Source organism: Pogoniulus pusillus, chromosome 1 (assembly GCF_015220805.1).
Source record: "Pogoniulus pusillus isolate bPogPus1 chromosome 1, bPogPus1.pri, whole genome shotgun sequence".
In the NCBI taxonomy this organism is placed as follows: Eukaryota; Metazoa; Chordata; class Aves; order Piciformes; family Lybiidae; genus Pogoniulus; species Pogoniulus pusillus.
In genome coordinates this window covers 24,078,268-24,103,268 of record NC_087264.1, presented here as the reverse complement: position 1 = coordinate 24,103,268, position 25,001 = coordinate 24,078,268, and the positions used below count along the sequence as shown (strand labels likewise).

At 51.0% G+C, this 25,001-nt stretch overlaps 1 protein-coding gene across 4 annotated transcripts in view; it reads right to left on the bottom strand.

Moving 5' to 3' along the window:
- Positions 1–25,001, bottom strand: part of LOC135175723 (deubiquitinase DESI2-like) — a 51,231-nt gene continuing 26,230 nt past the window's right edge. For all 4 annotated transcript variants that reach the window (XM_064144046.1, XM_064144045.1, XM_064144048.1 and 1 more), the window contains 4 exons: positions 11,298–11,370; positions 8,849–8,942; positions 6,816–6,957; positions 1–3,437 (listed from right to left, as the gene is read on the bottom strand). In XM_064144046.1, the coding sequence (XP_064000116.1) occupies positions 3,195–3,437; positions 6,816–6,957; positions 8,849–8,942; positions 11,298–11,370 (552 nt within the window). In that variant the 3' untranslated portion in view covers positions 1–3,194. The remainder of the gene's footprint in view (positions 3,438–6,815; positions 6,958–8,848; positions 8,943–11,297; positions 11,371–25,001) is intronic.

Sequence of the window (25,001 nt, the reverse complement as noted above, 5' to 3'; positions counted from 1 at the left end):
TTTTAAAATGTCTTCATATTTAATAACCTAAAATGCTGTTAAATCACAGAGGTAAAGCTATCATCAATACATATCTAATTTCCACAGTGTCCCTTCATTCTTGTCGTTGTTGGTTGGTCACCTTGAACAGAGAGGGGTGGGGAGAAATGCCTTTGAAGATTGGAATATATTCTGGGTTTGGTTTACCACAGAGGTTTGGTGCCTCCTTGGTGTGAGAGATCAACATTTATATATATATATATATATATAAATACCTGGGGTTTGTGACACTGACAGCTCACCCTAAGTGTTGTTCCCACTACTGCAAGCACACGGTCGTGTCCTCGAGGAGGTTGAATGTATCTTTCTTGACCAGGTTGTCACACAGCCAGTTAAAAACATTTTCAATCTGTGAAATACTATGAGAGGGTTTCCGTGTGAGGCATTTCTCTGGAGGCTGCTTATCTCCCAGACATACAGATGGTGCAGAGCAGAAACACAAGGATGATGGTGCACTAGCTGCTGTCACATCAGGAACTAGGTGTTTCTGACTGCAGTTGCACTGGCCTAGACAAAAGCTCTAGGAAAGCCTCATCTCACTTTCCTCCAGAGGAGAACCTAAGAAGAGATTCTAAAACTCACTGCACATAATGTGCTGCTGGCAGGCACCCTGGGAACTTCAGACAGATGAAGCTAGCACTGCTGGTTTAGGCTGCAATCACCATGACTGCAGGGGGATAGAGAGTGCAAAGAACATGGTGTAATACTGGAGAAGAGCAGGCTGAGAGGGGACCTTACTGCCCTCTACAGCTACCTAAAAGGAGGTTGTAGTGAGGCTGGAGCTGGTCTTTTCTCCCCAGTTACTAATGCTAGGACAAGAGGAAATGATCTCAAGATGCATCAGGGGAAGTTTAGGTTTGGTGTTGGGAGGAAGTTCTTTCCTGAGCAGGTGGTCAGGCACTGGCACAGGCTGCCCAGGGAGGTGGTGGAGTCGCCATCCTGGAGGGATTTAAGAGGAGGGTGGCTGTGGTGCTTGAGGCTATGGTCTGGTGCTGAAGGCTGCTGGGATGAAGGTTGGACTGGCTGATGCTGGTGCTCCTTTCCACTCTTAGTGATTCACAGTGATGAGATGCTGTGCTGAGGGCTTTGGTTGAGTCAAGGACTTGTCAATGTGAAACTAATGATAGGACTCAATGAGCTTGAAGGGCTTTGCCAACCTAAGACATTCTGTGTGTGAACATGGTTTCTGGACAGCTGGAAGGAGAATAGGATGAAAATCTTACTAAGTATCCCTGGACAAGCCAGAGTAATCAGGATTGCTGCTGGACTGGTTACCAGGAGCTGCAGAATTGCTCACAATGGAGTATTGGCTCTGAGCAGCCAAGATTGATAAGGAACGTGACTTCAGTGCAGAACCTGCAGCAGTTTGTTTGGAGGATGAAAGTGAGAGGCACGTTGTAGAGGCTGCCCAAGCATGCATCGCTTTAGGAGGCAGTGGGGCGAGGCCATCCTATGAGAAGTGTTTGCGTTCAGTAGGTCTCTCCAAAGCCTCCTGCTTCACTGAGAGCATGCACATGTGACAAGCCATGAAGCACTGCCTTGTGCCAAGGCCTGCAGCCCTGAAAGCACACTTCTGTGTGCCTGAGCAAAAGAAACAGCTGGTTGGACCTAGCATGCTATTGCAACCAAGAGCAGGAAGCAGCCACCCATCTGAAGGGCTTGTAGCTCTTTCTGGGTGGAGAGTGGAAGTCCTGACTTGGTAATAGCTGTTGAGAACAGCATTTCTAAACTGGCAGCCCTGTCTCAACAGTGTGCTTGCTGCTTTTCCATCATCCTTTCTGTAGCCAAGGGGAGTTGCAAGGGAGTGGGAGGGAGGCTAGATTTCCCCTGTAATTCTCTCCTGCATCTTCTGACTAGAAGTCCTAGTGAGGTAATGGAAAGAGTTGGTGTACTTGTCCTTTTCTCCTCCTGTGCTTTCTCATCAGCTGTTACAGTGAGTATAAACACACCTGAGGACCAGATTCTTGCCAAGGGGCAGCCTGGAGAGGCCAGTGGGCCACCTGTGCCCCTTTGTCGTGCCACTGAACGAGGGCACACCATGGAAAGCATTACAGTGGCTCATGCCTCAGAAGGGTCATCCGTGATTTCCAGGTGTGGCCCCTCCACCTCCAAAAAGGGAGGAGAAGGAAACACATCGACAGTCTTTGGGTCCACCACTTGTTTTTTTAAACAGGCTGGAGAAGGATGGATCTAGAGTCACACTAAGGCCTCTGACTACAGAAGGAAAAGCTGAATGCAACACTGAACTCCTCTTTTCTCCTCCTTCTGCTCAGGAAGGCCATTCCCCCAAAGGCAGACAGCAAATTTTAGGTAGGAGAGACATTCCTCAGGGAATCTGGGGAAAAACAAAACAAAACCAGCAACAACCAAACCCAATACACAACACAAACTCAAAAAGCACCAATGTGATCAACAGTCATCTCTGCATCTACTTAGCTGCCTCTAAGCACTAGCCCCATCCTCTCTTCGGCCCCAAAGAAAAGCCACAGCAACACCTTCATTTTCTATGTTCTTTGTTATTATTTCCAAGAGCAGGGTGATCATTCTAGCTCTTAAATTTGACTACTGAAAACTGGTGCTTGTAGAACAGCAGCACCTCTCACTGTGAGTTAGAAACCTGGTAATTACAAAAGGGATAGTGCTGTTGCTGGTCTAAGAGATGAGAAGGCTGAGTTCTGGCTCTGCTTCCTTCACTAGATGTGGGAGATGTGGGCAGGAGGTTTGTCACAGGGGAGTGGCAAACCCAGCAAAAGAGAGAAGAGGCTGCTGGGCTCACAGGGGAGGGGGAATAGATAAAAAGATAAAACAGTTCCATAGAAGGAACATCACAGTATGTTACCCCCCTGCCCAAACAGGTGCTCTCATGCCTGAGAGAGCTAGCAGCTCTCTGCTGTTCCAGGAGCATGGGGGCCCTGGGAGGAGAATCCAGCTTAGCTGCCACACTCCTCACTTCAACGCTGGATTCACAGTCATTTTGCCAAGCAGTTGTAGTGGCAGCTCATGGAGAGAGGTTGAAGGTTCACCTCCTTAGGAGCATGGCTCTTCCCTCCACAGAGCTGTCTGCTGAAGAGAGAAACCACAGTGCATGAAAGGGTGAGAGAAAGAAACAGTACGAGAGAGAGGGGCATGTTACGGGGGGGCATAGTGGGCACAGTTCAGACCCGGGTATGTCTACAGGTTCGAGAGGAGCCTGAGGCTGTGGGGGTTGCCGACGTGGAGGGGGATTCCTCGTCCGTGGTGTCCCCCTGCTCCTCCCTGTGGAGGCCCAGGCTGATGTGGCTCTGCAGGGCTGCTGGGGTCAGCCACTCCTTGGGGAGGCAGCTCTGGAGGAAGGGGATGCAGGAGCTGAAGTAGGCCAGGCGGTTCACCCAGCGTGGGATCTCCTTCCCACACAGGATCTGTGGAGCAAACCGAAGCAGGAGCATAGTTAGTGTTGCCAAAACATCTGCGTGGTGGCAATGTCACCCCCACCCACAGCACCACCTCAGCGGGGCAAGTTCCCTGTAGCTCAGAAGGGAGCTGTCTGACATGCAAGGAGCACCTTCCGTGGTCCAAAGCAGCTATAAGTGACTGCTCAACACAGAGCCCTGCCAGCATCACAGCAGAGAACCATAGAATAGAATCATAGAATCAGTCAGGGTTGAAAGGGACCACAAGGATCAACCAGTCAGGGTGGCCACAGCTCAGCCAGCCTGCCCTTAAAAACCTTCAGGCACGGGGCCTCAACCACCTCCTCTTCTCCAGACTGCACAGCTCCAACTCTTTCAGTCTGTCCTCACAGTAGAGCTGCTGCAGCCCTCTGAGCATCCTCCTGGCCCTGCTCTGGACATGCTCCAGCATCTCCATATCCCTCTTGTGACGGGGGCTTCAGACCTGGATGCAGTACTCCAAGTCAGTTCTCAGCAGAGCAGAGTAGAGGGGGTTGTGGCCAAAGTGTAGAACCCTGCACTGGGCCTTGTTCAGTCTCATCCCATTGGCCTCTGCCCACCCATCCAGCCTGGCCAGGTCCTCTGCAGGGCTCTCCTACCCTCCAACAGCTCCACACCTGCTCCAAGCTTGGTGTCATCTGCAAACTTACTGATGAGGAAGTCAATCCCCTCCTCCAGATCATCAATAAAGATACTGAACAGGAGTGGGTCCAGCACTGATCCCTGGGGAAAATGCCTTCTAGAGGACAATGCTATCAATGTGCTGCACTTTGTGAGGGCTTTGGGTGTACAGGCACATGCTGGACATTATCTGAGATAGCCTAACAGGCTGAGCCCCTTTCAAAGTAAAGCAAAGAGCTGATTAACTGCAGCTCCTAACAGACAGCTCCCAAATGCGACGTGTGCTGTGCTCTGTTGGATGACCCATCTGGGGCAGTTCAGACTACTCACAGAACTCGGGGCATTTTCAAGTGAGTCTTCCCAGCCGCGCCATGCAGTTCTCCAACCCATGGAAATCACCATGAGCAGAGGCAAAATTGCACTCCTCAAGCAATTTACTTCAGTTCTGGTCTTTAAAGTGAGGCTCAGAATGCTGAGTGTGGCACACCTGCTGATCCACACCCACTGCCACTTTACTTAGCAGCCCTGCTAAAAATGAGCTGGTGTCCACATGGGGCACACATCCATCTGACCTCCTGTGCAGTATTCCCCTTGGCGTGTCATGGTGAATGCAAAGGGCTTTTATCAGTGCCTGACACACACCTCAGAGCATGTTAAGAGCAAAGCCTTTAGAACCCAAGGGAAATCTTTCCATTGTGTGCATGAGTTGGCTCCTGCAAGGCCTGGACAATGCAGCATGGATGATGCTTATCAGCATTTCAGAACAAGGCCATTAGACGTGAACCAGCCTTCAGCCCAGGCAAGGCTTGCAGGCTGTGATAGTGTAGCCAAAAAACACATGTAGAAAGAGAAGCATGACCACATGATGAATGGAGTCCTTAGAGTCACAGAAAGATCCTGGTTGGAAAAGACCCTTGGGATGAACAAATCCAACCTACATCCCTAAACCATATCCCCAGGCACCACATCCAAACCACCTTTAAACACATCCAGGGTTGGTGACTCCACCACCTCCCTGGGCAGCTCATTCCAATGCCTGACCACTCTTTTCCATGATTTTTTTCCCCCTACTGTCCAGTCTAAACCTACCCAGTCACACCTTGAGGCCATTCCCTCTTCTTTTATCATTGATTGTTTAGCCTGCAGAAGAGAAGGCTCAGGGCAGACCTCATTGCTGTCTACAGCCTCCTGAAGGGAGGCTGCAGCCAGGTGGGGTTGGTCTCTTCTGCCAGGCACCCAGCAACAGAACAAGGGGACAGAGCCTCAAGTCGCAGGAGGACCATACAATCTAGCTCAGGTCACAGAGGAACACATCCTCTCAGAGGACTCCACAACCTCTCAGGGAGGTGGTGGAGTCGCCATGCCTGGAGGTGCTGAAGCCAAGCCTGGCTGGGGCACTTAGTGCCATGGTCTGGTTGCTTGTCTAGGGCTGGGTGCGAGGTTGGACTGGCTGAGCTTGGAGTTCTCTTCCAGCCTGGCTGATTCTATGACCTTGCTCCCTTTGTTAGAAGAAACACATCAGACACCTCTGTAGTTCTATGGCAGAAGGAAAAAACTTCTTTTATGCAGGAGTCTGCCTAGAGAGAGCTGCCAGAACAGAGAAGGTGGAGTAGATAGCTCTGAGTCAGACACGGCAGCTGGCTCAGAGCACCTCAGCACTCAACAGCACCATTTCAGCTTCACCAGCCAGGCCAGCAGTGCAGAAGCACAATGTGTGCCAATGTGCTATCCTGGTCACAGAACCACAGAATCACTGACTAGTTCTGTACCAGCACTGGACCATGGCAGTACTCTGATCATGGAGCTCCTTGTAGCCAGCACTTCGACTATAGGCGGCAGCAGCTGCAGGATGACAAGATAGGCAGCAAATGGCCTCTGAGAAGATGACACTTTGGGGAATACTAAGTACAATGAAGCCTGACCTTGTTAGTGACACTTAAAATAATGCCCCCCCACCCAATGAATGCACAGCTGTGATTCGTTCCTATTCTCCTGACAGCAGGAGGAGGAACAGCCTTCTCCCAGCAGGTGCTGTTTGGAGGCCACTGGCTGAGAACAGCTGTTGCCTGATAGGGTCATACTTGCCAGTGTTTGTGGAGATGCTGAAAGTGACGAGGCCAACACACATGCACAGAGGGGTGGATGTTGAGAGCATCCATTTTGCTCCTGAATAACTAGCCAAGAAAACTCTGTGTTTCACTCTCAGGCCTTGTTTCCTAAGTGAGCAGCAGATTGCTGCAGATGACGTGAGAAGAGAGAGTACGAGAACTCATGGGAACAGGGAGAGAGAGAGCTGCTGTCTAGCAGTGCTGAGCAAAAGGCTGCAGTCTCTAAAGCCTAGCAGCACACTCCTGACACTTTTCATTTCTCAACAGGCAGCTGGTGAAGAGGACAGTCTTTGCTTGCCATCTTCATTCACGGGAAGCAGCTAGGGCTGCCCTTCCCATTCCTGATCAGGACCTACTCAGAGAACCAAAAATGCAGGCACTCCTCATTCCCCACACAGTTTATACCAAATGTGATTAAGGTGCTTTGCCTTCACCTCCTGACTCCATCCCTTCTAACGGCTAAGAGCTTCCGAACCTGTGCAGGGCAGAGACAGGAGATGTGGCGACGGGCGGCAGGGACAGGCAGTGCTGAGCTCAGTTCTCTTTCTGTGAGAACTACCACAGATCTGAAGAGGCAGTTTTTAAAATCACTAATAATTTATCAAACAGCTGTGCTCACCTCAGCCAGAGCAGCAGAGAAGTGGTTGCAGTTCTTGTGCATCAGGTGGTATGCGTTTCCTTTGTACTCCTTGCCCAGCTCTTCCATGATCTTATCCACGTCCTCCTCAGTGAAGTCTGTGGTGCCCAAGGCAATGGATTCTCTGGTGAAAAACAAAGCACACGACAGGAAAACGTGGATAGAGACAGTGAAGAGAGTCATATGGACCCAAGGAGGGCGTCATGGAGCACTGACAAGAAGGACAGGCTTAAAACATGGATGTGCATATCTGGGGCTGTTGGGAGACTCTCACTACCGAAATGGCACAGATAATCCCCACAGCATCCACAAAGCAGGGGACAACACAAACAGCTTTGAGAGCTTCCTGCTCTCTGTGAGGACAGGCTCAGCTCTGCTCCCACTCTGCCTGTCATCCCACAACATAAATTTCCAGTAACACAAAGGAGATGCTGTTTTCCATGAGGGTAGTACAACACTGGAACAGGTTGCTCAGGGAGGTGGTTGAGGCCCCATCCCTGGAGACACCCAAGGTGAGGTTCAACAAGGCTCTGGGTAACCTGATCTAACTGAGGATGCCCCTGCTGACTGCAGAGGGGATTGGACTAGAATCATAGAATGAATCATAGAATCACAGAGTGTCAGGGGCTGGAAGGGACCTCGAAAGATCATAGAACCATAGAATGGTTTAGGCTGGAAGGCACCTCAAGGATCACGCAGTTCCAACCCCTCCCATCATAGGCAGGGACACCTCCCACTAGAACAGGTCACTCAAGGCCTCATCCAACCTGGCCTTGAACACCTCCAGGGAGGGAGCAGCTACAGCCTCCCTGGGCAACCTGTGCCCGTCTCTCACCACCCTCACTGCAAACAACTTCTTCATAACATCCAGTTTGAATCTCCCCTCTGCCAGTTTAAACCCATTCTTCCTCCTCCTCCTGTCATTACAAGACCTTGTCAATAGTCCTTCCCCAGCCCTCCTGTAGCTCCCTTCAGATACTAGAAGGCCACTCCAAGGTCTTCCCAAAGCCTTCTCTTCTCCAGGCTGCAAAGCCTCAACTCTCTCAGCCTGTCCTCATAGCAGAGCTGCTGCAGCCCTCTGAGCATCTTTGTGGCCTCCTCTGCACTGGCTCTAACAGTTCCATGCCCTTCCTGTGTTGGGGGCTCCAGAACTGCACACAGGACTCCAGGTGGGGTCATCTGGCCCAGCTCCCCTGCCAGAGCAGGATCACCCAGAGCAGATCACACTGGAAAGCATCCAGATGGTTCTGGAATATCTCCAGAGAAGGAGACTCCACAACTTCCCTGGGCAGATCTTTAGAGGTCCCTTCCAACCCAAACCATTCCATGATTCTATGATTCATGGCTGAGAGAGTTTCTGTGGGGTTGGCCAAGGAAGAGCAGATTGAACGCTTCATGCAGAAACCTCTTGCTTCTCCCAGTATTCACTCATCTGTGCTTGGTGTGAGTCTCCAACGGCCCTCAACTTCAACTGGGAGTCTGGAAATGTCAAGCCACCTGCCACCAGCCCCACAATCTGTACACATTGAACACCACATCAATGCAGCACCCTCTCAGCCTCCTCTGGCAGTTTGTTTGTCCCTTGTGACAGAGCAGGAATAAATGCAGGAGATGACTTCTGGTACTCTGCACAGCATCTACAAATAGGTGACACTCATAAAAGACAAAGGCTTTGTTTCCCCCGCCCCGTGCAACACACACTTACTCCCTCTCTTGCTAACAGGTGAAACTGGGAGCACAGAAAACAAAGAAAATGGGGAAAAAAGAACTGCATTGATTGGTAAGTAGGCTTTTACACCCTGACAGACACACTTCAGCACTGCCTCTTCTTTGGTGGTAATGCTCTTTTATCCACCTGCAGCGCTGCTCTGCAATCAGGATCACATAAAGGATTCAGGGAAGGTGTTTATGAGGAAAAGGAAAGGGAGACCCAGAGGATAGGGCTTCCCTGCTCCACATCAACCAGACTGGTGGCTGCCAGAGGCAGAGGGAAGGAGGTAGCAAAGGGCCCTTACTTGAATTTAAAGGTCTCGCCAAGTTCTACCGCACTGCCAGGTGTGATCTCGAATATCCCACTGAAGGGGTAGGGATGCCCTCCATAGGCAAACTCTGGCAAGGAAGGAAACAGACTGTGAGTAATTAAATGAACACAGTGTCAGGGAAAAGTCTATGGCAGCTGTCTGCACGGCTCAGCATCAGCACCAGGGGCTGGGCTGTTGCCAAAATCCATTTCACTCCAAAGGACATTTCTTCTGTCTGGTTACCTATTGGCTCGAGGAGGCTCTCACAGCCTTCCTCCATGCTAACACTCCTGATTTGCCACAGCAGCAGGAAAAGTCTATCTGTGTGCCCATCCAGGTGTCTTCCTTTCAGTCTCTGTGAGAGACTGTCAGTGCTGGTACTGAGGTGGAAGAAGTCTTTCCTAGTGGTAGGGACAAATCAAATCTTCCAGAGGGATGGACAGTCAGCAAGTGGGGATTCTTTGCAGGACACCAAGGTGATCACACTCTGCTGCCTCTGCATGCAGGTCAAGCCAGGAGGTCCCTCCGTGTCATACAAGACATCTTGCAAGGCCTGTCAAAGCTGGAGATGGAACACAGCACTCCAGGGGTTATGTTCACTGCGTAGCACTGGCTACAAATACCATGAGAGCAGCCAGAGTCATTCCCATTCAATGCTGAAGGAGGAAGCAGGAAGTCTGTGATGCTGCTCTGTTCTTCACCGCTCTGCAGCTGTTTTCCCAGCTCCCTTGACTCAGCCTGTGGCAATGTCTGCTTTAATCATCTTCAGCCCAATGCAGACCATTTAAAAAGTCTTATTAGACATTTTCTTTTTTTCTGGTAACTCTGCTGTGTCAAAAGAACAGCTCTGAAGACCTGGAAATCTCAATTCCCTGCTTTATAGACTGCAGACCTTCATAAAGAATTACTGCAGAATGGATCCGTCCAGAACTAGTACAAACACACATATGCAGGACTCAAGACAACCACTGATCCACTCATCCTCAGTCTTCTCCATCTCTTCCATTCTCCCTCCCTCTTCTTCACTGAAGAACTGTTTTCCAACACTGCTTGGTCTCTACCACCTGCCCTCCCGCCAGACACTTCCACACACTGCCCTGTAACTCTGTGGACCCTGAAAGCTGATGTAAAAAAGGGAATGTTTTTCTCTTGATCCATGCAATAAAGATATTGACAAAAATCCTGTGTTTGGTGTACTGATCTTTTACTATTTTGAGGTTGCTTCAAATGTTTCCTCTGCAAATTAATATTAGGAGCCATAAACAGTTTGTGACTTTCATGGGTTGGAACCTTCATGTTCATCTGCAGCATTCTGGGGGGGCTGTTTTCTAAGTAAACACTGCTGCACATCTTCCTGTGTGACTGGAAAACAAACCCTTTCTATCACAGCTTGGCATGAGGCTGAGGAAGCCTCTTTCTATGTTTGGAAGCATTTTAAGGGAGGGAACTTTTAAGGGGGAACTTCTTTACTGTAAGGGGCCCAGAGCACTGGCACAGGCTCCCCAGAGAGGTTGTGGAGTCTCCTTCTCTGAGAGACTTTCAAGGATGAGTTCCTCAGTGACCTGAGCTAGATTGTGTGGTCCTGCTCTGGCAGAGGGGTTGGACTGGATGATCTCCTTGGGTCCCTTCCAACCCCTGACATCCTGTGAGCCTGTAAGTCTGCAGTTGCATGCTGGGAATGATAGAATCAGTCAGAGTTGGAAGGGACCACAAGGAGCAGCCAGTCCCAACCCCTCTGCCATGCCCAGGGACGCCCTATCCTAGAGCAGTCTGCCCACAGCCTCAGCCAGCCTGCCCTTAAACACCTCCAGCCATGGGGCCTCAACCACCTCCCTGGGCAACCCATTCCAGCCTCTCACCACTCTCATGCTCAACAACTTCCTCCTCATGGCCAGCCTGAATCTCCCCACCTCCATCTTTGCTCCATTCTCCCCAGTCCTGTCACTCCCTGAGAGCCTAAAAAGTCCCTCCCCAGCTTTTTTTGGAGCCCCTTTCAGATCCTGGAAGGCCACAAGAAGGTCTCCTGGGAGCCTCCTCTTGTGCAGCCTGCACAGCCCCAACTCTTTCAGTCTGTGCTCACAGCAGAGCTGATCCAGCCCTCTGAGCACCCTACCCTAGATCAGGCTGGCCAGAGCCTCATCCAGCCTGGCCTTAAACACCTCCAGGGATGGGGCCTCAACCACCTCCCCGGGAACCCATTCCAGGCTCTCACCACTCTCGTGCTCAACAACTTCCCCCTCACCTCCAGGCTGACTAAGAAGGGCTACATGGCTCATGCCAAACCTGCGCAAGTTCCTGCAGGACTCCACAATGGACTCCAAAAAGTGATCTGGCTCAAAACATGCCTTGCCAAAAGCTGTGTGTTTGGAGCACTTCTCTCTATGGGACTAGCCACACAGTTGTCCCCACGCTGTGCAGGCAGTGAAAAGGAAGCACTTCATACCTCTGCCGTAGATCTCAATGCCAGAGTGGAAGACGCCGATGCCCAGGGTGGAGGTGTACTCATTTATCCAGTACTGTGGGAAGAGAAAAGCCACATTTGGAAGCATTAGTGGAAAAGATACATGAGATCTTGGGGCTAGGGCATATCCCCCATCTCTTACCCTCAGGCCAACCTCTCTTGAGGACAAGAGTGATTTTCAAAGTATCTTGAAATCAACAAACTGAGACTCCTTGCATGCCGAGAGAAGTGGGCTGTGTTTGTACAGCTGGCTGCACTGGGTCGCCATAAAGCGTTCACCTGATCCTTTCCACACAAGGCATTGGCCTGTACTAAGAGCCTGTTGGACCTGAACCTGCATAAACCCAGCTGCTACAGGATCTGTGATCATTCATCTCTCTTGTCACTTAACTGACACTGAGCCAGGGCTCCCAGTTTGCCTGCCTTACCTGATCTGCCAGCTCCTGAGTGAGAGAATCCCCAAATGTTTTTCACAGAACCATAGAATCAACCAGGCTGGAAGAGATCTCCAAGCTCAGCCAGCCCAACCTAGCACCCAGCCCTGGCCAATCAACCAGACCATGGCACTAAGTGCCCCAGCCAGGCTTGGCTTCAACACCTCCAGGCACAGCGACTCCACCACCTCCCTGGGCAGCCCATTCCAATGCCAATCACTCTCTCTGACAACAACTTCCTCCTAATATCCAGCCTAGACCTGCCCTAGCACAGCTTGAGACTGTGTCCCCTTGTTCTGCTGCTGCTTGCCTGGCAGCAGAGCCCAACCCCACCTGGCTACAGCCTCCCTTCAGGGAGTTGTAGACAGCAATGAGGTCTGCCCTGAGCCTCCTCTTCTGCAGGCTGCACACCCCCAGCTCCCTCAGCCTCTCCTCACAGGGCTCTGCTCCAGGCCCCTCCCCAGCCTTGCTGCCCTTCTCTGGACACCTTCCAGCACCTCAACATCTCTCTTGAACGGAGGAGCCCAGAACTGGACACAGCACTCAAGGGGTGGCCTGAGCAGTGCTGAGCACAGGGGCACAAGAACCTCCCTTGTCCTGCTGCCCACACTGCTCCTGTGCCAGCCCAGGATGCCATTGGCTCTGCTGCCCACCTGGGCACACTGCTGCCTCATCTTCAGCTCCTCTCTACCAGCACCCCCAGCTCCTTCTCTGCCTGTCTGCTCACAACCACTCTGTCCCCAGCCTGTAGTGCTGCTTGGGGTTGTTGTAGCCAAAATGTAGAACCCTGCACTTGGCACACTTTTTCACACTTTCTTTTTCCACACTTTCCAATATCTACTCTTTATTAAGTTGGTTTCAGGCAACGAAATCACAGAGACAGAGGTCTGCTCCCCCTCTGGGTCAGAGGAGCACCTTTTAGTAGTTGTATGACATTGGTACTTCCTTTGCAGGACAACAAAATAACCCCACACTTGGCTCATACTGGTCAATGTTTTGCTCAGAGGCATCATACACTATCGAGCCCTGTTTTCAGAAGAGACAAGAATGAGGTCCAAGGTGCCCACAACTTCACTCAAGTCAAAGACAAAATTTCAAGAGGACTGTTAAGTGACTTCATCTCTCCAGAGTCCTGCACTCCTGCGGTACATTCAGAGCAGAGTGGTGCTGCAGTCTGGTGCAAGCAGGCACTGCTCCTCCACCAGGCGCTGCTCAGGGCCTGTTCCCACCACACCGTGAAGGGTAGTGCAGATATCCAAACGAGTCCCAGCTAAGCTAATTCTGGAGTGGGAAGCTGTACAGCCATGCCAGGGCAGTGCTGCATTGGAGATCATTAGCTCAGCTCTAGCATTTATTAGGTTAGCTGCAGAGCTGTGCTGCTACAGCAGTGTTTCCAGGCACTGAGTGAGAGCTGCCCGTGTCTGGTACCCTTACAGCTTGTGTGGCTGCTGTGCAGTGAAGATGTATCTCCAGTAACTCAGAGGAACTAAGTTCTGATTTTAGTCAAGGCAACAGAGTGTTCCTCACCTGTCCCTAAACAAAGATTCATTCAGCTGAAATTATCTTGTGAGTCCTGTAGCTGCTTCTGGTGGAGATAAATGAGCTGCACTTTCCCTGGTGTCACTGAGCTGCAGCAGTGTGAGCAAGCAGCCCTCTGCTGCTAGGTGAGCAGAGGTCCAGCATTCTCTGTCTGCTCCTCTCACATTGCTTGCTTCCATATTTTGATGACTGCAGTAGGTCTGTAAATTGCCTGGAAATGGCTTTCTGTGAGGCCACTGTGGAAAAACACAGTAGCTTTGCTATGAAAAGTGCAGTCCCAAGCCTGACTTCAGGTATGGCCAGACCTGATCCCTTAAAGCAAAGCCCCAGAAATGCTTGCCCCTGGCAGTGAAGCCTTTGTGTTCCTCCCCTCTGCCTGAGGGAAATGCAGTAATGCTTCTTGTTCTTGGTGAGCTGCAGTGCCACGAATGATGTATCACTGCAGGGAGGCAGCAAATCATCTGACCCTGGCTGGACCCCTGCCCACTGCTCTCTTCAGACTTTATATAACCTCCATTTTCCTCTTCCCTTGAATTATGCAAACTCTTGTTTTCAGAATACATCACAGCACTGGAGTGGAGCTAGGTCAGGTAGCTCTCGACCTCTGCCAGCTAATACCATGCCACAACAGTGACCCCTCTGTTGAACACTGTGTCTGGTACCGAGGGATAAGATGCACCCTTGTCTTCTGCTGCTCTCCTCTGCAGCTCTCTATTGCCCTGTCCTCTGTGACAGGAATATCAGAATCACAGAATCAACCAGGTTGGAAGAGACCTCCAACCTCAGCCAGTCCAACCTAGCACCCAGCCCTGGCCAATCAACCAGACCATGGCACTAAGTGCCTCATCCTGGGCACACTGCTGGCTCATCTCCAGCTCCTCTCTACCAGCACCCCCAGCTCACTCTCTGTCTGGCCGCTCTCAGCCACTCTGGCCCCAGCCTGTAGTGCTGCTTGGGGTTGTTGTGGCCAAAGTGTAGAACCCTGCACTGGGCCTTGTTCAGTCTCATCCCATTGGCCTCTTCCCACCCATCCAGCCTGGCCAGGTTCCTCTGCAGGGTTCTCCTACCCTTCAACAGCTCCACAGCTGCTCCTAGCTTGGTGTCATCTGCAAACCTACTGATCAATCCCCTGCTCCAGATCATCAATAAAGATATCCCAGGACAGATCCTTGGGGAACACCAGTAGTGCCTGGCTGCCAGCTGGATGGGGCACCATTCACCACCACTCCCTGCTCTGACTGGGGAAGAAGATACAGAGGTGGAGGCTGCATATAGGAACCCATATGACACAGACCACATCTGCTGAGGAGACCAGAGCTTGTGTCCCATGGACCTGTAGTTCAGTTCTTTGATCTTCCAAACCTGATGGTTAACTCATCAGATACTCTCAGGTGGTCTGGGTAAGCTTCAGATAAATACTGATTTCTAGAGCTCCACTGTAACAGCTCCCAGAGGACTTGGTAAGTAGGTTGCTTTCTTCCTTCAGGTCTCACAGCAACAATGGCCAGGTCACACCAGCTGCTTTGCACAGAGGAATAGCTAATAGGAAGAGAAGGGAGGCTTTTTAAATTAGAAATGCCTTTGCCAGTTATCAGTTGGGGCTGTCTGCAAAGGCTGCTCTGCAGCAGGCTTTACACTTCAAACACCAACGTTAAACTGAAAACCACTTCTAGCTATAGCTTTTTCTTCTTCCATTTTAAAGTTTGTGTTGGATTCAAACAACAAATAAGCAAACAAGCATTGAAGAAAAAAAAAAAAAAAAACCTAAAACCTCTTGTGGATTAACCTGCTAGAGTAATGCACCAAGACACAACCACCTTGCATGTGCAGAACCCTGTCAAATCGCAAGCCCAGGCTGTCACCCAGCCACTCCTGTTCCCAGCAGGGAGTCATAGAATCACAGAATCAGTCAGGGTCGGAAGGGACCACAAGGAGCAGCAAGTTCTAACCCCCCTGCCATGCCCAGGGACACCCTACCCTAGAGCAGGCTGCCCACAGCCTCAGCCAGCCTGGCCTTGAACACCTCCAGCCATGGGGCCTCAACCACCTCCCTGGGCAACCCATTCCAGCCTCTCACCACTCTCATGCTCAACAACTTCCTCCTCACCTCCATCCTGACTCTCCTCACCTCCAGCTTTGCTCCATTCCCCCCAGTCCTGGCACTCCCTGACATCCTATAAAGTTCCTCCTCAGCTTTTTTGGAGACCCCCTTCAGCTCCTGGAAGGCCACAAGAAGGTCTCCTGGGAGCCTCCTCTTCTCCAGGTCTTGTTGAACCTCCTGAGGTTGGCTTGTGCCCACCTCTGCAGCCATTCACAGTCCCTGTCACAGTCCCTGAAGCCTACCCTGCCCAACCCCAGGCTGAGGACACCTCTGGAAGCAGGAGTGATGAGGAAACCTCACCAGAAATAAAGGTTTGAGAGCAAATATGTTTCTCTGTGTGATGCTAGGTGTTGGGGGTAACCAGCAGCACACAGACAGGCCTGTCTTCCAACAGTGTACCTTCCAGTATGAATTCCTTTAATGAAGTGTTATGGACTGAACTGCCAATAGCCTCAGCCATACCTGGATTTCAACTGAAGAGAAGCTGGACTGGTCTGGTACTTTAAGTACTTTCTCTCAAGTAATTGCAATAGCAGAAGGCTGCTATCAAAGCAGGATCTGATTTGTATCTTGGTTCACTGTGAAGAAAAATCTTCAGCACGATCTATTAGTGAGACCAAAATGCAAAGCAGCTCTGAATCATGGCTGCTGCTGTCCTCATCTCACCCCTGGCTCCGGGGTGCTGCAGAATCTGCCTTCAGTGTGCGGCTGAACAGGCAGTGAACTCCTCGTGGCACGTTGGCACAGCCCACGGCTTGTCTTGGGAGGAAGCTCTGCTAAGTGAGTGTGTCAGTCACTCGCTGAGCTAGAAGAGAGGAGCCAAGCCAGATCTGAAACCAGGCTTGTACAAAGGTGCATGAGCTGGCCTGGTTCACCAAGGGGGTCGCAGATCGGAGCCTAAGAACAGCAGCAGCAGTCAGCAAACACTCACCTGGGGAGTAAATCACATTAAAAACAGAAACCTGCAGCCTGTTCTGAGTCAGATGAAAGACCCACGGAATATGGTACCCAAGTGTCCTAAAGGGACTGTGATTCATGCTTACAGTACACCCTGCCTGCAAAATCACCCTGTAAACCCTACACAGAGGGACTCAAAGCTCCTGCAGCTGGGTTGAGGCAATGCCAAGCAGAAATCCAGGCTGGGCAGTGCCTGGCTGGAGAGCAGCCCTGAGGAGAGGGACTTGGGGGTGCTGGTGGATGAGAAGCTCAACAGGAGCTCTCATGTGTATCTGCATGTTGAGGAAGTACTTAGAAGATTGCCTTGGAGTGAGTATCCAGAGCAGGGCCAGGAGGATGCTCAGAGGGCTGCAGCAGCTCTGCTGTGAGCACAGACTGAAAGAGTTGGGGCTGTGCAGTCTGCACAAGAGGAGGCTCCCAGGTGACCTTCTTGTGGCCTTCCAGCATCTGAAGGGGGCTCCAAAAAAGCTGGGGAGGGACTTTTTAGGCTGTCAGGGAGTAGCAGGACTGGGGGGAATGGAGCAAAGCTGGAGGTGGGGAAATTCAGAGTGGCTGTGAGGAGGAAGTTGTTGAGCATGAGAGTGGTGAGAGGCTGGAATGGGTTGCCCAGGGAGGGGGTTGACGCCCCATAGCTGGAGGTGTTTAAGACCAGGCTGGCTGAGGCTGTGGGCAGCCTGCTCTGGGGTAGGGTGTCCCTGACCATGGCAGAGGGGTTGGTCCCTTCCAACCCTGACTGATTCTATGATTCTGCTGTCTCATTTCCACTTTCCATAGAGGAAGATAACAGCGCAGAAGCTAAGAGAGGCAGGGAGAAAAGCTAACCAGACTGTAGCTGCTTCATGAAAGCAGCAGATACCCAAGACTCAAAATCCAAACCCAAGGAGTAACTTTCTATTTAGTTTGTATTGCATCAATCAGGAGCTTTGAAGGCAGGTCCCTGGTGAGGTAGAATTTGAATGTTTCTGGGTTGTATTCAACTCCTGGGTACTTTGGCTCAGAGAACAGAACATCTGGTGAGACAGTTCGGATTCTAGAAGACTCTATGAGTCAGTTGTGTTATCCACTTCATTTATCCATCTTTCACATGGAGCTGGAAGTGGCAGTCTCACCAGGACACTGAACCATGCCCTCACTTTCCAGAAAGAAACTCGATGGAAAAGCTCCACTGCACTGATATGGTTCCAGTAAGCCTGGACTGGAGAGGCAGATGGCAGTGACACCAGCAGATTATGTCTGGTGGCTGTTCAGAGCAGAGGCTCGAGGGAAGTCCTACCAGACACAGAAGAGTTCCATCCCTCCAACCACTAACTTCATAGAAACATGCAATAGTTTAGGTTGGAAGGGACCTCAAAGCTCATCCAGTTCCAACCCCCTGCCATAGGCAGGGACATCTCCCTCTAGAACAGGTTGCTCATGGTCTCATCCAACCTGGCCTTGAACACCTCCAGGGAGGGAGCAGCCACAACCTCCCTGGGTTACCCGTTGCAGTGTTTCACCACCCTCACTGTAAAGAACTTCTTCCTAACATAGAATCAAATCATAGAATCAAGCAGGTCGGAAGAGACCTCCAAGCTCATACAATCCAACCTAGCACCCAGACCATGGCACTAAGTGCCTCAGCCAGGCTTGGATTCAACACCTCCAGGCACGGTGACTCCACCACCTCCCTGGGCAGCCCATTCCAATGCCAATCACTCTCTCTGACAACAACTTCCTCCTAACATCCAGCCTAGACCTGTCCTGGCACAGCTTGAGACTGTGTCCCCTTCTTCTGTTGCTGCTTGCCTGGCAGCAGAGCCCAACTCCACCTGGCTACAGCCTCCCTTCAGGTAGTTGCAGACAGCAATGAGGTCTGCCCTGAGCCTCCTCTTCTGCAGGCTGCACACCCCCAGCTCCCTCAGCTTCTCCTCATGGGACTGTGCTCCAGGCCCCTCACCAGCCTTGCTGCCCTTCTCTGGACACCTTCCAGCACCTCAACATCTCTCTTGAATGGGGGAGCCCAGAACTGGACACTGTACATCTAAAGAACTTCTTCCTAGCATCTAGGAGCTTCTAGGTTCCCTTACTATCATGCTGTAACATTCAAGTTTCTATCACTAACTTTCTCTGCCTACTTCTGACTATTAGTTTCCATGGTGTGTGTCACCAAAACCTTTCCTGCATCGCTATGCTGAGCAGCTTAACACAGCAGCTCCCTGCAGGCTGGAGATAAGACCACTTCTGTGAGTACCCCAGCACAGACTGGATACTCCAGACCCCTCTATTACTGAGCAGACACTGAAACATCTTTTCTCATGATAAGGATGAACACAGAGAAGTCTGCTGGGAGCTGCTAAAGAAATCTGATTTCAGCAAATAGTTCCAACCTCTGAGCATGCAGTGTCCTAGATCCTTGCCTTGTTCTTGTACTCTTCTCTAGGTATCACACCCAATCATCATCTGAGCCAGCATGTCAGGTTAGGAAGAGCTTTGGTCTGACCTAGTCTGGTTGTTCCAATGTCCATATATGACCACCCACTGCTTTGGACAAGACATCTGTCCAAGGATGGATGCCAGTGACAAACCAGTAGCTAACTTAACCATATCTTCCCTTAAAACACCACCTACATTTAATCCAGTAGGATTACTTCCTTTCCCCTGTGAACACACTGCCAAAGATTTGCTTCTAGGAGGATGGGGGAAAAAGATGAGAAGCAGCACAGGGAATTCTGATAATTGCTTGCAATCAAGGATTGTGTTAAAGGACTGCAGGAAATGGCCAAATCACCTCTCCCTCTGCTAGCCCCAGTCCAGTAACAGACTGTCTGCCCCAGTAGCCAGTCTTGATCTCAGTCCTTTCCTCTTTGGGGGCTGAGTTACACACTGTAACACCAAGGTATTCTTTGCAGAGATGTCTCCTCTCTGTAGGATGCAGGAGGAGGCTCACTGCAGCAGAGGCTCTTGGCTCAATAAATCCAAGTGGAAAGCACCCAGGATCCCAGCTGCTAACGGGAGTGCTTCAGGAAAGGAGTCAGACTGGCAAAGAATATTTCCTCAGACCTCTGCCTTTACACACTGTAAAACCAAGGGGAGTAATTCTGCCCCTCTGCTCCACTCTGGTGGGACCCCACCTGGACTACTGTGTCCTGCTCTGAAGCCCTCAGCACAAGAAGTACAGGGACACACTTTTTAGCAAGGCCTGTTGTGACAGGACAAAGGGTTATGGTTTTAAACTAAAAGAGGGTAGTTTTAGGCTGGATAGAAGGGACACATTATTTACACTGAGGGTGATGAAAAACCAGGCACAGGTTACCCAGAGAGGTGATGGATGACCCATCTCTGGAAACCTTCAAGGTCAGGTTGGACAGGGCTCTAAGCAACCTGATCCAGGTGAAGATATCCCTGTCCACTGCAGGGAGGTTGAGCTAGATGACCTTTAAAGGTCCTTTCCAACTGAGAGCATGCTATGATTCCATGAGCCTCTTCCCAAAGGCTTTGTCCTGGCCTCAGCAGTGTTTGGCCCCTGAAGCCAATCTAGGCAGCCTCACGAAAGCATGCAGAAAATGGTCTGTACTAATACATGTGCCAGTTGGCCACGTCTCAAGTGCCAGGAAAATCCTCTGCAATGTTAAAGCTCACCAGAAAAGACAGCAATGAAAAGCAACATCTGACTGATGCAGGAGACAAGCCAGGAAACATCAAAGTAACAGCTCAGCATTATTTTGTGAGTTGAATTGATCTTAGGTATGAAACATGAGAGCATCAATGACAAAACTAGAGGGGAGAGCTAAGGAACATCACTTCAGGAAACCAGTGGGTAAAATCCCAGACCTACAGAGTCAGCAACTTCAGAAGAGTTTCAGTTTCCCACAACACATTTTTTATAAACCAAGATCCATACTTTCACCCATAGAAGTGAGAGAAGAGAGCCCCAAAGCAGATCACAGACTTTACTCCCTGATTAAAGCTTGCAGGGGTGCAGGAAGCATTAGCTCAGCTACAAACTCTGATATGGGTCTAGAACTGGCTGAAGGGCTGGGCCCAGAGAGTGGTGGTGAATGGTGCCACATACAGCTGGCAGCTGGCACTGGTGGTGTGCCCCAGGGATCAGTGCTGGGCACAGTCCTGTTCAATATCTTTATTGATGATCTGGAGCAGGGGATTGAGTCCAGCATCAGTAAGTTTGCAGATGACACCAAGCTTGGAACAGGTGTGGAGCTGTTGGAGGGTAGGAGATCCCTGCAGAGGGACCTGGCCAGGCTGGGTGGGTGGGCAGAGGCCAATGGGATGAGACTGAACAAGGCCCAGTGCAGGGTTCTACACTTTGGCCACAACAACCCCAAGCAGCACAACAGGCTGGGGACAGAGTGACTGAGAGCAGCCAGGCAGAAAGAGACCTGGGGGTACTGGTAGAGAGGAGCTGCAGATGAGCCAGCAGTGTGCCCAGGTGGGCAGCAGAGCCAATGGCATCCTGGGCTGGCTCAGGAGCAGTGTGGGCAGCAGGACAAGGGAGGTTCTTCTGCCCCTGTGCTCAGTACTGCTCAGGTCACCCCTTGAGTCCTGTGTCCAGTTCTGGGTTCCTCAATTGAAGAGAGATGTTGAGGTGCTGGAAGGTGTCCAGAGAAGGGCAGCAAGGCTGGGGAGGGGCCTGGAGCAGAGTCCTGTGAGGAGAGGCTGAGGGAGCTGGGGGTGTGCAGCCTGCAGAAGAGGAGGCTCAGGGCAGAGCTCATTGCTCTCTACAACTCCCTGAAGGGAGGTTGTAGCCAGGTGGGGTTGGTCTCTTCCGCCAGGCAAGCAGCAACAGAACAAGGGGACACAGTCTCAAGTTGTGGCAGAGGAGGTCTAGGGTGGATGTTAGGAGGAAGTTGTTGTCAGAGAGAGTGATTGGCATTGGAATGGGCTGCCCAGGGAGGTGGTGGAGTCGCTGTGCCTGGAGGTGTTGAAGCCAAGCCTGGCTGGGGCACTTAGTGCCATGGTCTGGTTGATTGTCTAGGGCTGGGTGCTAGGTTGGGCTGGCTGAGCTTGGAGGTCTCTTCCAGCCTGGTTGATTCTATGATTCAAACATTCAGGACAGGGGTTTCCCACAGCACAGACAGTGCTGCCAGTATGGCTTAGTCCTTCTACTGCTCACTGCTTCTGGCCTGGAATTCTAGTAACAAAAACTCACTCTTGTGTGGGATGACAGCAAATTACACAGCATGGCTGCTATTGGCAAGTTCTCTTTAGCTCACTGCAGTGTGACCTGTGTCTCTTACACTCAGTTCTCCAAAGGTTGCCTAGAATGTTAACACCCTAATATACTGCAAGTGCAGATGAAGCAGGAAAGCAAAGGAATGCATGTGGGCAGAACAGCAACTGACAAAGAAGCTTAACAGAATATCCAGAAGAGGAACAGTGACACAGACTTGCTCCTTCAAACCTGGTAAAAGATACCTGGGTGTGTCCTCACTACAGTACACACAGAATGGGACTTCCTGGCTGGAGGACCACCTGTATCAGGTCCTTTTTGCTGCTGCTGCAAACTATCGATGTGCAAGTCATAGACCAGGATGTGACAGCCTGTCATAGAATCACAGAGCCATAGAATCAACCAGCTTGGAAGAGACCTCCAAGATCATCCAGTCCAACCTAGCACCCAGCCCTGTCCAACCAATCTAAGGAAATCAGAGGAAATCTAAGGCAAACAGAGCCCGCAAGTAGCATCCCTGTAGCCAGAGGCTGGAATGTGGTGTTGGAATATCATCTGGCATTAATTAATCCCCCCTTTGTAGCACCAGGTTAACCAGAGATAAGATCTGAGAAGAAAAGGGTCAGCGAGCTCTCAAGTGATGAATCTAAGGCAAACAGAGCCTGCAAGTACCATGCCTGTAACCAGAGGCTGGAATGTGGTGTTGGCTGAACAGTATGTGGAGCCAGCAGTGACCCTGAAAGGCTCTGCAGAGGACAACCAGCTGCAGAGGGAGCTGAAGATGACAAAGGCTGCCCTCGCTAGGGGGTGGCGCAACCCCCGAGGCCAACAACACGCACGGGCAGTAGGGGAAGTCCTGGTGTAACAAACTGAGACAGAAGGGAGGAGCTCGGTTCTGCTTGGTGCAGCCTTCTGGGACCTGCCAGCCACACTGCACATTTTGAACACATCTGAACCCTGGGCGTAGGTGGCCGAGCTGTGAGCATCACCAGGCCCACCAGCCTAACAGCTGCTGGCCCACAGTGGGATGCCTACCTTTCGAGACAGCAGCTCTGCTATCTACACATCTCAGGAGCTTTGCTGGCCAGTGGGATAGGGTGAGTGTAGCCTGCCCTTTGACCAATAGAGCTACTCAGGATTTTTGTCCTACCTTATTCAGCATTGCAGTTTCTCCCATATAGCCTTCCCTCTATGGCTGTGGCAGGTGAGCCAGAGGTACTGTGCTTTCCACTATACCTTTCTCCTTGTGGTTTTAGTGTTTAAGCTATAATAAAGTACTGAAGCTGTACCTGGAGCTGGGTACCCATGTGCGAGTGTGTTTCTGGTCACCAAAGAACTCACTGGAACAACAGAGTTAGAATCACAGAATCAGTCAGGGTTGGAAGGGACCGCAAGGAGCAGCCAGTTCCAACCCCCTTGCCATGCCCAGGGACACCCTAGCCTAGAGCAGGCTGCACACAGCCTCAGCCAGCCTGGCCTTAAACACCTCCAGCCATGGGGCCTCAACCACCTCCCTGGGCAACCCATTCCAGCCTCTCACCACTCTTATGGTGAAGAACTTCCTCCTCACCTCCAGGCTGAAACTACCCATCCCCAGCTTTGCTCCATTAAGTCAAAGAAACAAAATCCTGCACCCTAAGCAGGTTCCTGTGTGCAAACAGACTCAGCCTCCAGTTGCAATGGTCAAGAAAAACAGGTCCCAGAGTGTGGGCCTGGCCTGTTTGCAAACAACCCAACTGGAAGAACTGATCAAAGATTTAGGAACTATGGATTTTCTTCCAGGAGAGCATGCAAGTACTAAGAAATCAGCAGCTTCAGTGCAGCCAGAGAGCTTGAAGTGGCTCTGAAGCAGGGATACAGGGTTATAAAAGGACCTCACTCAAGGACCCCACTTCAGACTTGAACCAGGACAAGGAGAACTGACTGGAGAGTAAACATAGGAGAAGCAGAGTCACATCACAGAAAGAAAAAAGGAAAAGGCATCTCTTGGCATTCCACTCTGCTGCATTTTGAGTGAAAGAAGCTCCTGCTGAGGACAGTTGTCCACCTTTCAGTTTAACACTCTAAAAGACCTAGGAATTTCCTAGGAAATGGCAGCCCCAAATTGGCAAGTTATGCCGAGAGATGTATTGCCCCATCCCCTCCTGCGAACCCACAAATGCTAAGAGAAGAGATGCAAGATGCTTGGCTGCACCCTTGAGAGGGACAAGAGGTCAAGCCCCCACAGGACTGTGATGGCCAACTCATTCTCAGCAGCCTTTCTGTTTCAGCCAGGCTCTACTCTGCTTCCTCTTAGGTTGGGCTAAATACATTTCTCAGCTGTCTCTTGAGGAGGAATTTCTTTGGATGTTGCCATGACTCTCCAGACATTGTAACGTGCTCCTGATTTGCCTGATGCATGAGCCAGCATGAGCTTTGCAATCACAAAGCATAAAGAGCTTATTTCCCTGGCTTCCAAAACGCTCTCTGTGGATTAAAAACTGCTGCTGCTGAGGGAGAGTTGGAAATCTACTTAGGCTTCAGCGCTGTGACGCAAGGCGATTTCACTGGGAGAACAGCAGGGCAGGAGGAAACGTTAATCACGCTGTGCAAAGGCAACAGCATGCCGTTCAGAAGTCAGCTTTTGGTGGTCTGGGATGTTTTGTAATCAAACTTCATAAGCAAGATTTAGCTGTGAGAATGGGATGCCTTCAGCGTTTCCACCGGCAGCTTCACCTATAAAGGGGTGGGCATGGTCCCACCTCAACACGCTGACTGTTATGTGAAGTCTCTTAGAGTCTTTTACATGCTCCATTACTGCTCCACTGCTTACCCTCTTGCACTGACAGCAGGCATTGTCCTAAGCGCAGCTTCTTTCCTGCTGCAGCATCCGGGGGAAGTTTACCACTGGGTATCTCTCGCCTCAAGCCATGCGCATTTGTAGCCTGCTGCTCAGGAAGCAGGCTCTGCTCTGCACTCAACACAGTTGAACACAGACTGAAAGAGTTGGGGCTGTGCAGGCTGCACAAGAGGAGGCTCCCAGGTGACCTTCTTGTGGCCTTCCAGCATCTGGAGGTGGCCTCCAAAAAGGCTGGGGAGGGACATTTTAGGGTGTCAGGGAGTGACAGAACTGGGGGGAATGAAGCAAAGCTGGAGGTGGGGAGAGTCAGTCTGGAGGTGAGGAGGAAGTTGTTGAGCATGAGAGTGGTGAGAGGCTGGAATAGGTTGCCCAGGGAGGTGGTTGAGGCCCCATGGCTGGAGGTGTTTAGGGGCAGGCTGGCTGAGGCTGTGGGCAGCCTGCTCTAGGGTAGGGTGTCCCTGGCCATGGCAGGGGGATTGGGACTGGCTGCTCCTTGTGGTCCCTTCCAACCCTGACTGATTCTATGATTCTGTGACTTGCAGGGGACAATGAACACTCCTCCAGCCATCACACACAACTATCACAGTACTTAAAAAGAAACTGGGGCATTTTCAGCAGACACAGGTGAAGAGCAAGAACCACCTCCCAA